General features: G+C 36.5%; 1 protein-coding gene across 1 annotated transcript; it reads left to right on the forward strand.

Annotated features, from left to right (window-relative positions):
• Nucleotides 1-1088: 1088 nt before the first annotated feature.
• On the forward strand, nucleotides 1089-10521 carry LOC145888486 (uncharacterized). The gene is made up of 15 exons (XM_082979241.1): nucleotides 1089-1203; nucleotides 1312-1481; nucleotides 1546-2402; nucleotides 2502-2654; nucleotides 2840-2941; nucleotides 4023-4124; nucleotides 4264-4368; nucleotides 4840-4923; nucleotides 5825-5944; nucleotides 6256-6366; nucleotides 7494-7619; nucleotides 7948-8067; nucleotides 8657-8764; nucleotides 8890-8994; nucleotides 9587-10521. Exons 1-15 carry the CDS (start codon nucleotides 1186-1188, stop codon nucleotides 10345-10347), a joined length of 3042 nt encoding a protein of 1013 aa, XP_082835367.1. The 5' UTR covers nucleotides 1089-1185; the 3' UTR covers nucleotides 10348-10521.
• The last annotated feature ends 6260 nt before the right edge of the window (nucleotides 10522-16781 follow it).

Genomic DNA, 16781 nt, shown 5'->3' on the forward strand with positions numbered 1-16781 from the left:
CGAATGTCCAGCCAACGTTGGTTTTGAACGTTACTGTACAGAACGTCATTTCTACGTATGTGGTTGACGTTTTTGAAAACGTTTTGAAGACGTAGTTTCGAGTCGACAGATTTACGTAAAAAAAACATTCCGACACTACGTAGATTAGACCAAAACGCAACCCGAAATCTACGTAGAAATTACGTCAAATTGTTTGCTGGGTCGTAAACACAGGCAATTCAATGTCGCTCATTCATGTCCCTTGCGCGTCAAACCAACAGCGAATCTTGATGTACTTTATTATATCCTTGTTTGTGTATTATAATTTTTAGGTGTTGTGTTTTGTGTTACAATAACATTAGGCCTGTAACAGCAGGATGTTCGAGTTTTTTTTACAATGCAAATTTATGTAGGGGGTTATTTAAAACGTCTACACAAAATATTAACACTGCCGTATATCTGACTCCTGATAAAAAGGCTAGGCTATATACTCTCTAACCCAAAGTCAATCTGTTAGTTTAATGCATAAATAACATTCGCACGAGTATTACAATAAAACGTTACAAACCGCGCATACTGACGTCTCTGTTTGTTAGGCTTGAAAATTATCGACTTAATGTCTTGACTTAATAACTCGGAAGGACTCTATTTTTTACCTAAAGATGTGGTGGCTTATATAATAAATGCATACAGGGTCGTTTGAGTTCGGACCAATTCGTGACTCATTTGAAAAGGCAGCTTGTTGCTGGAAGTTGTCACAAAATAGGTCGGCCGGATATTTAGTTGTCTTCCGTGCAAAACAAATGAATAGCACGCTCGTCGTAAATGAGTTGATATGGTTTCGTGGCGTGATTAGTATTCGACGTTATTAAAAATACAGTTGATGCCACAAAAACACAACATAACATACGATAAATACGACGTCGGATACATGCGTATCAGCGTTGCATGCAGTTAAAAATTTCGGTTTCTGCCCAATTTTGCAAAAATATTCGGCCGAAACAGAATAATTATAAAAACCTTAGTTTCGGCCGAATAAATTTGGCAAACCGAACTTTCGGTGCATCCCCAGTGGTTCTGTTCCCCCTTTTTGCTTTCGTTTGGTTCCTTTTCGAAACCACCACCGCCATTTTGAAAAGGGAAAGCAAAGAGGAACAGTTTTTTTTTCGTTTCCCGGCGTCCTTTCTGTCGCAATTAGATGGTAATATGTCTTCTGTGGAAGAGGTATGTTTTGTTTCATTATCATTATGTTACCGGGGTAGCAGCCTACATCACCTTATGTTTTTGATCAGTAATATCAGCAATAACAATCCATTTTGTATGTTTTTGTAGTTACCTTTTATCCAAGCCGGGGATATTTTATGTGACGAATTGAACTATGTTGCTGGAAGTGGTGGATCCGGTGACGTAATAATTGGTTACCATGTTGGTTTGGAGCAATTTGTCGCCGTCAAAGTAATCAAAGTTGTTGGTCGTCACAGTGAAGAACTCTTTAAAAAAACGTAAATCCAGTATTCATGATACACTACTGTAACTGTTTTGTTTGACAATAATTTACTGTTGCAGAATTGGTGAAGAGCTGGAAAACCTGCAAAAACTAAATCATATCAACATAGTGAGTGTTTATGGTTGGACCAAATGGCCATTTGCCTTAGGGATTGTCATGGAGTTCTGTAAAGGGGGGAACCTTTTGGAACTGTTGCTGAATTTCTCGATCAGTTTGGGATTTCCCTTGCGTGTCCGGTTTTTACTGGATGCTGCAGAAGGTCTCAAAGCTTGCCATGGTTTACCTCTGAAGAGAATGATTCACGGAGATGTCAAGCCTGAAAATGGGTTGCTTACCAAAATTCTGCTCCTGAAACTGTGCGACTTTGGAAATGCGGAACTCACAACCATAACTGGATTGACGACAAAGAATCCTTCTACAAGAAGCAAGAAGGAAAGACCTCAACACACACCGATGTACACGGCACCTGAAAAAATTGAAAACTCTTTCATGAAACCAACAAAAGAACTTGATGTTTATGCTTTCGGTGTGATGGCCTTTACTGTCGTGGTTAGGGCATTGCCATACTCCACCGACAACCTAAAAGCTTTACTAGACTCCATTAAGGAAGGGACTAGACCTAACTGTTTAGTAATAGAAGAACTGAAGCAAAATCTTAATGAAAGCGACAGAGCAATCGTTGAAAACCTGGAGCAACTATTGAAGCAGTGTTGGGATCAAGATCCATCTAAACGACCAAACATGATCGAAATCTGTGAGAGATTGCAGCAACTTCTTGACCAGCAAAGTCCGGAAGTGATCGAGCAACAAGTGGAAGATGTTGTCAGGCAGATGAACATGAAAGATCCCTTTCTTGTCAACGATGACAAGCTGGTTTCCCTTAAATGGTATTGTGCAAGAACCCGAAGATTCCAAGGTTTGTTCTGAAAATTACACCAACTAGAAAAAATTTAGAAATTGACTCATAATTTGCTGGCTTGTGTCTGTTGTATTATGTGAGCCCTTTCTTTCCCAGCACCCAACAATCTTCCAACCTTTAATGATGCCAAGAAAGATCATTCATCTACTGACAAGAAACCAGTTTTAGGTGATTCTGTTCAAGTCCCATCATCTTCTGGATTGGCGTCAAAAGTTAATCGAGATCGTCAGGATCAACAACATTTGGGAGGTATATACAGCATCAATGAGTTAGTGAAAAAATAATGTCAGACAGAAAACAATATAAAATCATCCCTCGAACACTGGGTTGGGAACCACTGGTTTAAAAGTTATGTACTAATCTTAAACTTTTAATTTCCTTAAAGTACAATAAGACTGTATTAAATCAAGTAATATTGTTTGCATCAAATTCAGGACATATTTTACTTGGAAGAGGTCCTTCTTTTCAAGTTCCTCTTTACCATAACAATGCAATCCGACAAAACACAAGTTCATCAGCTCCACCACAGCAAAGAGGTAGAATTAAAGAAATTTGCATCCACTCCATATATTATCTACTTCCTGTATAAAGATTTTACTTTTGTGAGTAGTGGAAGTTCCTATAATACTGTCTCCAGTTACCCACCAAGGAATGATCCCATAGTATTCACCAATCCAACACAACAACATCTGAATACTGTGCAAACTTTACAAACAGTTGTGAACTGCAATAAGATTGATAGTAGAAGTCGCACAGAAATGCAAGACATGTTTAGTCCAGTATTGTGTAAAAATTTGTTTTGTCTTAAATTTGAAAACACAAACAAGAATGGTTGGTCCTGGGGTGCTCGCCAATGTAAACTCAGTTATGCCATGAGGCAACCGGTGATGCATTGGGGGCAAATTTATGGTTGAATGAGCAGGGAGACATGTGCTGTTGCCAGGGCGATTTTCGGCTTGTTTGGTGCAGTTTTAGTGCACTTTTTGACTTTTTCATTCAGGTAGTCATTTTGTGCTTGGTGTTGTCGAAAAGTTAGTTGAAAAAGCATCAAAATGTTCAAGAGGACATAGCTTAAAATCACAAACAGGTATAGATTCAACTAAGAATCAATGTGAAAGTTACGTGGAAATGCAAAAAAGGACACATGGGCATGCATGTGTAGCAAATGTCTATTTCACATTTTTTTCTCCGAAGTCGTTTTATTTGAAATGTTATGTCAAAGCGAAAACAAGATTTACAACAAAAAACTATGCAGTGTTTTCATTGCAATTTGTCACACAAAAAACTTTGTACCAATCTTGTCCACTGTAAATATTGTAGTGCCAGACTGCATTATTATAGCAGTCAATATAGGAAAGTAAGTATACTTACTGGGTTTTAAAATTAAATTTGTCCTGGTAGCGGTGTACTTTCATCATCGATCTTGCGATAAAGCACAAAACCTCAGTTAGTGTTTCACACAACCATATTGTGATCCAATAAATATATGCCCACGAGTCTTATGTATTATTCGGGGTTGCATGAATAATAAAACTATGCTCATATTCAGCGAATCTATTCGGGTTCGGGTTTGCTTGGCACATCCCTAGTTGACATTAGCAATCTATTCTCATTCAGCTTTGAAAAGAAAATCAAGCAATGACATTCCAAGCGCTTCCAGTGACAGCAAGAAAAAAAAAAAAACTAATGAAGATGGAACATCACGAAAGGAAGAAGCAGGTGAAAAAATAAAACTTACGACCTCCGTCATATATATTTTGATATTGTTAACGGAGGGCACCTGTTATGACATCACAAACTAGTGATTGTGGTAAACATAATATAAATAAATGTAAATTCATGTTATATCACTTCCAAGACACTGAACAGCATCCAACCACCTCTCATGATGAAACCCATGATCATTTTTCAAGTTATGAACAGATAAATGCAGGAAAAGTTGTGCAGGGACGACAACAAACAGGTAACGCTATGTGTGTAAAATTTTTATACTGAAAACAATTTGAATAAACTGTATCTGCTGTTGGTATGCTACTGATAGTGGTAAACATTGCATTACAGTGAAGCAATTACTTTCCTAGGGTTTTAAGTTAAATTTATGTAAGACAATACATTGGCAATCACTTTTGAAAGAAGCCTTTTTCCTTGCCAAGCCTTAAAAGCTACATAATACACTTTTTGGTACAATGTTATTAACAGCTTCAGTTAGTTTAGTGTTTCCCAACCGGTAGTACCACTAGTGGTACGCAAAAGCATTCCAGGTCGTACGCAAGTGCCTTTCCGTAATTTGCGGATATAGTTCAAATTAAAAAAATTGCAAGTGATCTAAAAATGTTTGTTACTTCATCCCCTAGGTTACTTTGTAAATTTGTTTTACCTCCAAGTGAACTGGTCTAAAACTAATGCAGAATGTGATGTGTTTATTTTATTTAAGGAAACACAACATCAGCTGAGGTTAACATGGATGGTGCAAAAGAAGAACATGCAGCCACCAGACACAATCAGCAACATTATGAAGGTACAAACAACATAAACACATATTTTCGTGAATAGTATATGAAGATACTGATATCAGGTTGCAAAAATACTGTGCAACCCACAATAGCTTCAACATCCACCTAAGACAACACAGAAATCATGTACATATACTTTAATTGTGGTAAGGTAGGATTGCTTGCGGCAAAGGCTTCTGTTTGGCGATGTAAAAAATAAGCATGTTTAGTCTGAACTAAACAAGTGTTTTTGATGATGGCAAATAAATGTGGTTGTCTGGCAATTTGTTTGTATTAATGTAACTTGCCTAGGATCTTAAGTTCACACTTCACTGAGATCTATAATTGTATTTCTTATTTAGACTTTTACAAAGCTTAGTTTTAACATTTTTATACAATGTATATATGTATATTATACATTGATTGATAGGGCCCAGAAAATAATTTGCTTTGCCCCCAAAAATGGACACTGTATCGGTTTTTCCCATTATATTTTTTTGATCTTGTAATGTTTTGATCTTGTAATTGCTTAAATAATGGTGAAAGCCTTCAACATCCTTGGAATGGCAATGGTCATGTTTTGCATGTCACTACAGCACAGCAATGTGCACAAACTATACCGCAGAAGCAACAAGCAGGTATTTTTAAAGCTGAAAATACTATTGTGAAGTTGGCACACTGTTAAATTGTGTAAGTCTGTCCATTTAGCTGGAAACTGTGGGTAGTAGTTTAATGTGGATGAGGTCTGTCGATCAAAAAATGTCACTTTCTGCAACTCAATTATCATAAGTGGTTGCATTACTTTTGTGCCTTACAATACGAGTTTTATTAAAATAGTAGTTATGCAAGTGTATTTCTTATCATAATCAATATAATAATTATTGTGTAGTATTAGTTTGCCTCTAAATATTTGCTTCTCAAATGTAGACTCTGCTTTGAACACTGGTGAACCTGAAAGTTACCACAATCCTGTCAGCAATACTACAGAAAACTTCATTCCAGCAAATCAATCTTCAGTTAATGCTAATGATTTACCACCACAAACAGGTATTTCACATTGCTGCATTTCTATATGTACAGAAAGGACATTTTGTATCATAAGCCAAATTGAACAACGTTAAACCTTACAGTAGGTTTAAATTGAAAATCATGCCAACATAAACAAGACATGCAAACCGGCTCATTTCGATCTGTGCTTGTTTTTTTGTTTTTTTTTGTGTTCACAGACACAGATAATATTCGAAAAAAGGAAATTAGCTTTTAGGTTTGTCTGCAAATACAGCTATGTAATTTTTCTAAAGTGTAAGATCCATGTCGATTTCAAATTTGAGTTGTTTTTTTATTGATGTTTAATGCAGGTTTTATTTCAGTGGGCGGAAATTTAAATCTCTTGACTGGAAACGATGCCTTTACTGCAAACAATTCAACACAGCAACCACAACTTATGCAATTTTTTCCATCAACAACAGGTATTTTAAAAAATCTTGGAAATTTGGCTAGGTGGTAGAAGAAGAAATGAACAATTAAGGCTCAATTTTTGCCTTTTTCACCATTCTAAGTTTTCAACATGCAAAGCCACTGTTCGACACCCGTGGCGTGAAACAATGTTGAGTTACCGATATTCAGGAACATGAACAGACCAACGCCATTGTCCTTAAAGACCATAAATTGAATTACTTTAATAACTTAATTATCGGTCATGCCAATCTTGCAGCATTCACATCGATCTTACTAGTTTTCTTTTTTCAATGACTGGCATATAGATGCTGGTGGAAAAGTGGTTCAAAAAAATTGGTGCCAGTAGAAGTCATTTAATTGCAAACCGCAAATAATTATTTGGGGAGAAATTTGTATTTCGAGTCACTATTAAACAACAGCATTTACCTGAATGGTTACGTAGTGTTGAAAACTTAATGCGGTCATCGTTTGCTATGCTGGGATCCTCATCCAAATTGATTTTGTCTCTTTAGATGGCTAAATAAATTCAACCGCAATAAATTCTTGTACAAAATCCATGCAAACACCAGCCAGCACTTGCTTTACGTTCAGTGAATAAGCGCGTTATGTTTAAAACTTACCATTTACCAAACACGTGGCAAGGTTGCCAAACATCTTGCTTTGTTATGAAACAAAGACCGTTTTTCGTTCAATTGGACCTATTTAATGAAACATCTCAGCCTACAACATGCAGGTTATTCTTTTGTTTTGTTGCTATTTCAACATGTATTTTAAACTTATGTAAGTACAAGAATCCTATAATGGAAATAAGCCTGGTCGTTCTCATAGGTTAGTTACCACATAAGGCATTTTTACTATTCAACATGCACGAAAATCTTTACTTAGGATTTTTGACACGCAATAAAAAACGACGGCCTGAACAATAAAGATAAAAATCTGCATTATCAAAAGCCTTAACTTTCAAGTTCCTTATCGCCAATTTAATCCACATGCTAGATATGTATAATTTTTGCGAGCCCCATCAGAGCACTTAATCTACTAAGTTAATTTTTGGCATAAGCTTAAATAATGAAAACTACTTCCATCCACATGTCATTGTGTACATATTTGAAGAGTTATAAATTTCTTTTTTGTGTAGATTCTACTTTCTGTAATGGTGGAAGTTCCTATAATACTGTCACCAGTGTCCCACCCAGAAATGGTTCTTTGATTACCGCTAACCCAACACAACAACATGGGGATACGGTGCAAACTTTACAAACAGGTATTAACTTAAAATTATTAAGCTTAAAGCCAAAAGTCACACAGAAATGCAAGGAAGAAATTTTCTCCAAAATGGTATATAAAAATATGCAGTGAATTCATTGCAACTTTGTGACACGAAAAAATCTTTATGTTAATTCATTTGTGCAACACCTTTTCTCATGTCTTTTTTTTAGTGTCATGCAATGAGGCCATCAGTCCATCCTAGCAAATTTGTTAATATCAAAAACTAAGCGAAGAGTATTGACATGGAAAGATGTTTTTAGTCCCTGTTCACCATCTTTTTTTGTATTGATATGATGTAACATTTATTATGTTTCCAAAAACAGAATTCAGTGCAAACCATGTTGAAATTGCCAATAACCCAACAAGCTTTGGTGAATACAAAACAAGCAGTGATATTTCTACGAGGCAATCAGATGCTGCAATAGTATTGATGCAACTTTCAGGTAAGTTTTCTTGTAAACAAACACTGATTAGTAAATGTGACAAAAAATTTGACGTTCTTTTGTTTCTTTGGGTTTTTTTGCACACGAACCTTTATGTGACCCTACCTAGGCCTAAATGTTTTCATTTTTTTTGAAAATCTGTAAAGTCTTGTATCGTATTCACTAGATTGTAAGCCACAGCTTGTAAAGTTTTTTAACCTATCGTTTCCGCGGTGTTCAATCGAGGGCAGCTTATATTCGTGGGTGGCTGTGGCTGTGGCTGTGTTTCTCAGTTTCAATGAAATTCACCTTTCACTTGCTCTGCCTTACCAATACGTTTTATCAAACGCAGTTATCAGCGTACCTGACAATTTCAATGGACAGATTTGTTGACAATTATTGTTATAGGGCACCTAAGGTTGCCTATGACATTTACATGTGGCTTAAATTCGAAGGCGGCTTATATTAACTTTTGATCACCGTCACAATCGATTAAATAAGGTTGTACATTCTCAAGTCTATTTGGACTAGTTTTTTCACAAAATCACCAACTTGCTTAACACTAACATGACAAAAGTATGAAAATATATTTTTGTGAAACCTATTCAAGGTATTGAAGAGCCTGCAACTACTCCCTATAGCCCAAGGTTCACTGAACTATTCAATAGTCAACAAGACAACACTTGGAATATTATCCGGGGAGCAATACAACAAACAGGTAATTTCACTGTTTATTACAAGCCCATTGATGTACATAACAGAAATGCAAAGTTATATTTTTTAAAATTACAAAACATCACCTAGGGTGTAGCTTAGATTTACTTTTGTTTAATCACTTTCAAGGCACTGAACAGCATCAAACCTCTTATGATGTAACCCATAATCAGTTTTCAAGTGATGAACAGATAAATGCAGGAAAAGTTGTGCAGGGACGACAACAGCAAACAGGTAATAAAAACAATTTGAAGAAAACTGTATCTGTTGTTGGTAACCCCTAGGAACAGACTGCTAGCACCCCCTTTTTGACAACTACTAGTATTGAAACATGAATAAGTTGTCATGTAAGAGAAATGTAGGAATACCATTTAACAGAAATGCAAGCAATGTAAAATGCTTCAAAGAAAGCTGTTGATTATACAGTGGATATAACATTTTATAATTAAATACCACTGTATCGGGAAAAATGAACATTTAGGACTTTCAAATATCACATATTTCGTGACAAAACATACATGGTTTTACAGCACATTTGTTGTTTTATGACATCACAAATAACGGCATTGACGTGTATATTCTGTGATTTTTCACTAAACCTAATCAAAATCCCTTTCTGATAAATTGTAAAACATTAAAAGTACGAAATCTTAAATTTATTTTTCCAATATGTCCCCTTTTTTAAAAAAATACACGTTTACCACTCTTTAGCGCTACCAAAAAAAATCCCCCGAAACACTGACACTTTGAATAGACCGCCAGGGTATGTGATGGTGGGAGGTTGGGTTTATTTATGTTTAAATTAAATAAATTGTTTTTATTTCAGATGAAAACATCCAAACTTTTTGGATCCAAACTTACGTGAATTTGTTGAAAAAACATAAATATTTGGAAGCAAATGAAACAAGAAACCAACTTTTAAGGTTGCTTGAAGGTCGTTGGGTAACTGAGGAAGTTTTGAGAATAACTGGAGATATAAAGAGAAGAGAGGGAAAATGTTTGGAATCGATTTTATTTTTCGATGTTGCGTCTGAACTTTATGTCAAATGTGGTGGATGGAAAACGGTGAAAGGTGTGAGGGGATGTGTTTGGGGTTTGTATCTGACATGCGGAGGTTTGATGAAAACATCGGATTTGAATCAAAAACTTGAAAACAAACGAATAATTAGTGGTTATGTGATCCCACTCATGGAAACGATCAGACTCAAAGTGTATTATGTCAAAAACGTGGAAGAAGGATTTAAATGCGACAATCAAGTGTGGTGTTTGCTCGGGATTGGGTTGAGTCAACGTTTAATCGGAGATTATTCGTCCAGTGAATCAACAATTAATCTTGGACTTGAAATGATGAGAAAACGGTTTGGTGAAAACTCAGCAAAGCATAAAGTGTTTGGAATTTTGTTAAGTGACCTTGGTTTGGTTTGCATGAAAACAAATCGACTGAATGAAAGTGTGGATTTTTATAAAGAATCAATCCAAGCTTACAGAACGGCAACAGACATAACTGAAGAGAGAAGGGAGGAGTTGATTGAAATGAGTGAAAACAATTTAAGTGAAGTTGAATCAAAACTTGCACAAAGGAAATAATTGTGACATCACAAACACGAAATGTGTTTTTGTTAAATATGTTTGAATTATGCATTGTTTACGTAATTTGTATCAAAATGGAAGGTAGCTACCATGCACTTAATGAATTTTGTGATTATTATTTTCATGTCGCTAGTGATTTGTAGCTGATAATAAAGTAAATAAGTGATGTTGGCTTTAAGATTAAGCTTTGGTAAATTCAATACAAGGTTTTAGGTAAAAATGCAGAATATTATATTTCAGCTTAAAAGAGAAACCAACTTTAGCCAAAGAAAATTAGTGTCCTGGTAAGAGTTTGCTTTTATCTTCAATGAAAGTGCGTACCACCATAAAAAATAACTATTCAAGTATGAAAAACTTGCCAATATATTGGGTAATTCTGTTTGATAAATACGTCATTCGAATGTGCCATAGTTTTTAAGTAGCTTATTTCACATTACTAGCTTTTAGCACATGCATTTGGTGCACCCAATAATAGGTATTATAAAAAAAAACTTTAAACAGTGCTAAAAACTGTGCAAAGTAATACAATGGCTAACCTCCTGCAAAGGACCAAATGTGGCACATTAGGTCTTTGTATCTGGCCTGCTAGGAGTTTGTACAAATGAGACACTTTACAAACAAGGTTTATACTGCAGTTTGATGTAATTTTTGTACACGTCACTTACCTAGGCCACATTTTAAAGCATTGTTGTAAATAGGTTATAGTTTACCTCTAATTGTCCACTTTAAAATGGTTAAAATATGTCAAATATTTGATGATTTTTGGACTGTCAATAGAAAAGTGTGCCCAACCCTACCAGGGCAGAATAACCTTACCCACCATTCCACATGTGCAAGGTAAAAAAATTTTCTGCATGCTATGCAACCAATAGTTCCAAATTACAACTGGTTACTATAGACGATTCCGCTACGAATGCATGTTGATTAAAAGACTGCATTTCCATCATGGGTACAGCATATATCAACCCAACTTTTTGGAATGGGAAACTGTTGAAGATTTTTGTAATAAATCTACTGATATCAATCAGAGGCCTTTTGCTTCTGACTAATTAATACAAATCTTGGTTGTGTTGGTTAAACAAATACCTGACAACGGTTTGAGGACATGGTCATCTATATTCTAGTAAGTTCCAGTGGTTACGTTCTAACAAGCCAATTTTCTCATTTTGAGATTTTGACATCCAGCACCATATTTGCAGTTTGCACCAGAAGGTCCTGAAACCTTTCAAAAAACTTAATACACATCTGAGACTTTTTTGGTGAATATATTGTGGATTGAATCAGTACGATAAATCGAGCAAACATTTGAGATGACAGCAGTGCAGAGTTAGTGAGATTGGCTGGGGTGAGAGTAAGGAGAAATTTCCATGTTTCTATTTCTACTGCTGGTCCTTGCTACAATTCCTTAATTTAAGTCAATTTATTTTACAAAGGTATAATTTGCACAACAATAAATGGCCAAAACGCAGCACAGTAAAACTTGATTTGCAGTGACAATTCTGGTGTGACAAGTTTCTCTTTTTTTGTAAAACAGTTGCACGTTCTTGTTTTACAACTGCAAACGTCACAAAACCACAATGGCTCATGACGTCACTGTTTACATGTTACGGATGAGTAATTTTCTGTGCAGGGACCCGGGTTTGCAGAGAGAAAACACGCCGTGTATCTGACTCCTATGACTTTTTAAAAAAACACCCACACGGGTTACCTTTACGAACTTTTAATTAGCGCAAAAACAAACGACAACACTCACCTTAGACAACTACGCGTAAGCACTCAATGCAGCATTCTCCTCACGATTTTTCTTACAGAGCGCGTAACTTGGGCCTCTTCGCTCAGTTCTCTATATTCCTTCTGTGGCTTACGGCCATCGATATATATACGGTTATTGAGATTACATAAAATAATGAATTCGACAGGATTAATAAAAATGTCGATGTGAAATTAAAACCAAAACCGAATTGCACATATGTCAGAGATTAGCCGATATGTCGGATAGAAACGAAGCGATTGACCCCAAAACAACATATGCGCACGTACGCGAACTAATCAAATTGCACAATTTAACACAAAATGACGTTTAATCATAAAGTTTTGCTGCATCTGCACTTGCCTGGGTTTTGCATTGCAAAGTAATTTTTTGTATGTTCCGCGTCTTAGTGGTGAAAGATTTTTGGAAAACACGACTTTCGCCCTGTTCAAATTCTTCCGTAACATTGCCACCAATTACAAAATATTCCCTCAATTGTCAATGTTTAATGCTCGCTGTTCGTAGTTTTCTATTTAACATTTGTATTTTAAAGGTAATTTAGCAAGCGTTTCAATCAGAACAGGCACCAGTTTAGGTGACAACTAGTATATTCGGCCAATTGTGTCGACTGTAGCTTGTCTATATTTTTTGGAGACGGTAGACGAAAGCGCCAATCCTACGTCGTACCAGAGTAACCAACTATTGAAACGTCATGAAGTTAACTCCTGGCGTATGCAAGTGTGTAGAATTATCGAGTCGCGGCCAAAAATAATCAAAAAATCGACAGGTAGGCCAACAGACCGCATAAGAGAAACAAAAGAATGCAGTTTAATGAATCAACCCAACTACATTATTTAATAAAAATTTAAACACTGTAACCGAAAAACAATAAAAAAACATTCAACTGCAGCATGGAGAATTTTCCCAATGACAATAATTTATACCAAGCCCTGGGGCGACAAATTAAAAAAAAAACGAACCAGGCATTGCCAATATCTGAGATATACATTACGATTGCAACCGTCTTATTTCAGTGTTATGTCCTCAGCGTTGAAACGTCATCATGGGTTAAGAAGCTCGCGAAAAAAAGTTAGGCAGCGCGTGGAACCCATTGTGTCATCTTTGTTCATTCTGCGACGGGATTTTGGCCGAAAACATTACGGAAAAGGCTTTTGTTTATTATCTTTGACACCCAGTCTTAGTGTTGATCGAAAGCATCCTGTCGTAATCACCGTAGACGAAGTAATGCCTCTTTGTAACGAAAATTCAAACTATATCTGCAGGAAGTTGTGTTAGCTTTTCAGAAACATGCCAGGCACAGAATTATTGCAGTTTTTCGCTGCTACGTTTTTTTAACCCTGAGAAAAATCAGCGAAGAACCGCGGTCTATAGCCTACTGAGCTATCAAACATACATTGCGTTTTGTTCTCCAGTGAAAATTTTGTGTCCATTTCGTACAATACCATTTTTCACCTTCTCCTCCACCCTCGAAAAAAGCAACTTCAATTAACCTTTGCAAGGATATGCATTGGAACCGCAGTTTCTATGAACGTAAAGTCCCTCTCCGTGGCGCGATTTGTTGCAGTTTCCTGTTTAAAAAACCCTCGTCTTCCAGCAAGAGGCATCAGTGTACCGCTGTGTGTAAACCGGCAAAATGCACATAAATAACTAAAACCCTAACCAATCCTGTCAATGCGTGATAAATCAAGCTCTCGGTAAGGTTTAAACTCACGACCCTGGGCTAACCAGGCCCAACGCTCTACCAACTGAGCTCTCAGTGGTTTTACGGGGTATATTGTGGCCAAAGTACACTGATGTGCAAGCGCACAACTTGTCAGGTAACCTTCACACATACGTAGGGATACCTGTGCAGTTGGGCAATCATGTCATTCTAATCTCACTCAGACTTTCCAGGAAAAGTTGTTTGTTATGCAATGATAGTTGAATAGTAACATTAATTTGTTTAATTCTTATAATCCGGGCATCGATTTTTGCCTTTTTCACCATTCTAAGTGTTCAAAATTTGAAGCCAGCACTGTTCGACACAGGCGGTGTAAAGAAGTGTTTAGTTACCGCGTTACCGGTATGCAGTACCACAAACTTTGGTAATAACTCTATTGTTATTAACCAAAGTCCATAAATTAAACTACTACTGTACATTCTTCAACACAATAATTGTGAATTTATGGAGCCTAACATATCCGTTATACAAATCCTGCTTCTTCAACACCGATCTTCTCAGTTTGAATTTTTTGAAGGTTTAGCACCAATATGCTAAAACTGACCATTTTTTCCAAACATGGAGCATTGTTAACGAACACACGGTATTGTTAACGAACATTGCCCTGTTATGAAACTATGACCATTTTTTATTCAATCTGAAGAGATATAGCAGGCTACTTTTTATCTGTTTTTAATTTAACATGTATTCTAAACTTGTGTAGGACTGTTATGAAGAAATATACTATGTTTAAGTACAAGAAACGTGTAATAAACAGTAGTAGTATTATTTATCTACTTTTATCAAACGTTTTTGTAGCGCAAAATAACTTGCGATCATTTGTTGGCGTTTCCTTTCCAAGTTTCACGCTTTCGTTGTGTCACGTATCCATTTACGCCACGTTCTTTTTATCTTTTGTTTTTTCACCTTCCACCTGCTTAGTTAAATGTTTTGTGTCAATTTATATTTTTATTCACGAATTGTCTCGAACGCACCAGTCACCGCACGTTGATTTTATATCGCAGCGCTCCCTTCCTCTCACGTGACACGGTTGGGCCAATGACTGGCGAGATAAAAGATAAAACCGGACTAACACGAGACGCTAAGAGAAATCGAGAGACGTTTTTGCAGATTGTGATTCGTCTGTGGTATTTGTTTTTGAACAAGATATTATGTAAACGGTTGTGCTGGAACAGACTTGTGGTTAGCCGTGGATGCAGCGTCCTGAAAACCAAGGAAAGCGTTTATTTAAGAAACATTTTGGTTGAAAAAGTTTTTTTTAATATTGATAAAGAAGCACTTTGTATCAAATATCTCTGTGTAAGAGTGTTTTGTAAATGTGTAACATAAACACTTTTTGGTACAATGTTATTAACAGCTTCAGTTATAGTTTATAGCAGTGTTTCCCAACCGGTGGCACGCGGCGGCATTCCAGGTGGTATGAAATTATTGAAAGCATTCAACATCCTTTGAATGGGAATGGTCATGTTTTGTATGTCACTACAGCACAGCAACGTGCACAAACCATACCACAGAAGCAACAAACAGGTATTTCAAAAGCTGAAAATACTATTGTGAAGTTGGCACACTGTTAAATCATGTAAGTTTTGTTGGCCTCCGGACGCTTATGTTGGGAGGTGGATTTCAAAAGTTACCGATAAACTGTAGATAAAATCTTTCATGCATTTGGGAACAACAGTGTTTCAAGTCGATGTGATATCGAGCCTCCTACTGGGCTGTGATTGCCCTGTAAGGAACTACGCAGTGGGGCGACCCTGTGTTGCGAAAGCATGAAAAAAACTTCGTCGTGACAGATAAGCCCAGATGTCAAGGCTGTAAAAACACTGCATGTACCTTTGCACGTGTAAGCTTACACAGATTTGGCTTCGTAAGCATTACACAGGCGCAAGCACTCAGTCTGTTTTGGTTGGTCACTGCAACATGAACTATTTGAATTTAAATTTCACAGATACTACTTGATCAACATGGTTCCTAGCGCAGCACTACCATTAAAAATGTACTAATTGAAACAGTATGGGTCAACCAATAAATAATTTTTAAATTAATAAGAATTGTTCTTTTGGCACTTAAGTTACGAGAGATTTTTATTGCCATCAACGATTCGTCCACCATCCGGTGAGACTTCCTCAAGGTTATGTCACAACAATAATGAATCAAACTTACATTTAAGTTTTAATGTCGAGATGTTGTTTTTCAGGATATGTTGGAAGACGGCGAACTACGACACTTGCATGTTGATATATACGGTGAATGGAGGATGCTAGTTTTCAAAATACCTCTGTGCGCTGCATTGTTGACTATTATAGTTTAAACAGTATTTACAACAAACATGTCCGAAAACGCTGGTTCGGTGTACCAGTTCCATTTCAATGCAGCAGCGACATCATGCGGAAAATGATCCAATATGCATGGTATAGTAATGAAAACGAAATGTAAGGAATTTTAAGGACAACAGTTACAATGGATTCGTAGATAAAGTTACTTCAAGCCACTTTTATCGTAAAAAAAATCAATTCAACATCGGCGCGAAGTTGAATTGCTTCAAAAATATAACCGGATTCGAATAAAAAAGGTACAAAGAGCTTACGTAAAATAAATTTACATCGAAGAGCATAGCTTTTTGGTTAACGTTACAGTTTTACAATAGTGATTACGAGTAAAAAGCTGAAGAACTGTTGACAAAGTTTGTTTATGGATTTTGTTGGTTTAATGGAGGAACTGTTGCCATGTTAGCCATCATCGTCAGTGTCCATATCAGATTCTGGGTGTGCAAGGGGATTCCCAGCGTATGTTGTAAGTTCGACGAAGGCGCGCAACTCCTCGTATCTGAAGACCAGACTTCCACGTTCGTCTCTGATGTCCACAACCAGATAGATTTCTTGACCGCGAGCAACGTAGTTTGTGCATACAGGCATATTAAAGCTTTGTTGTTACGCAGCG

This window comes from Ascidia mentula, chromosome 2 (genome assembly GCF_947561715.1).
Source record: "Ascidia mentula chromosome 2, kaAscMent1.1, whole genome shotgun sequence".
In the NCBI taxonomy this organism is placed as follows: domain Eukaryota; kingdom Metazoa; phylum Chordata; class Ascidiacea; order Phlebobranchia; family Ascidiidae; genus Ascidia; species Ascidia mentula.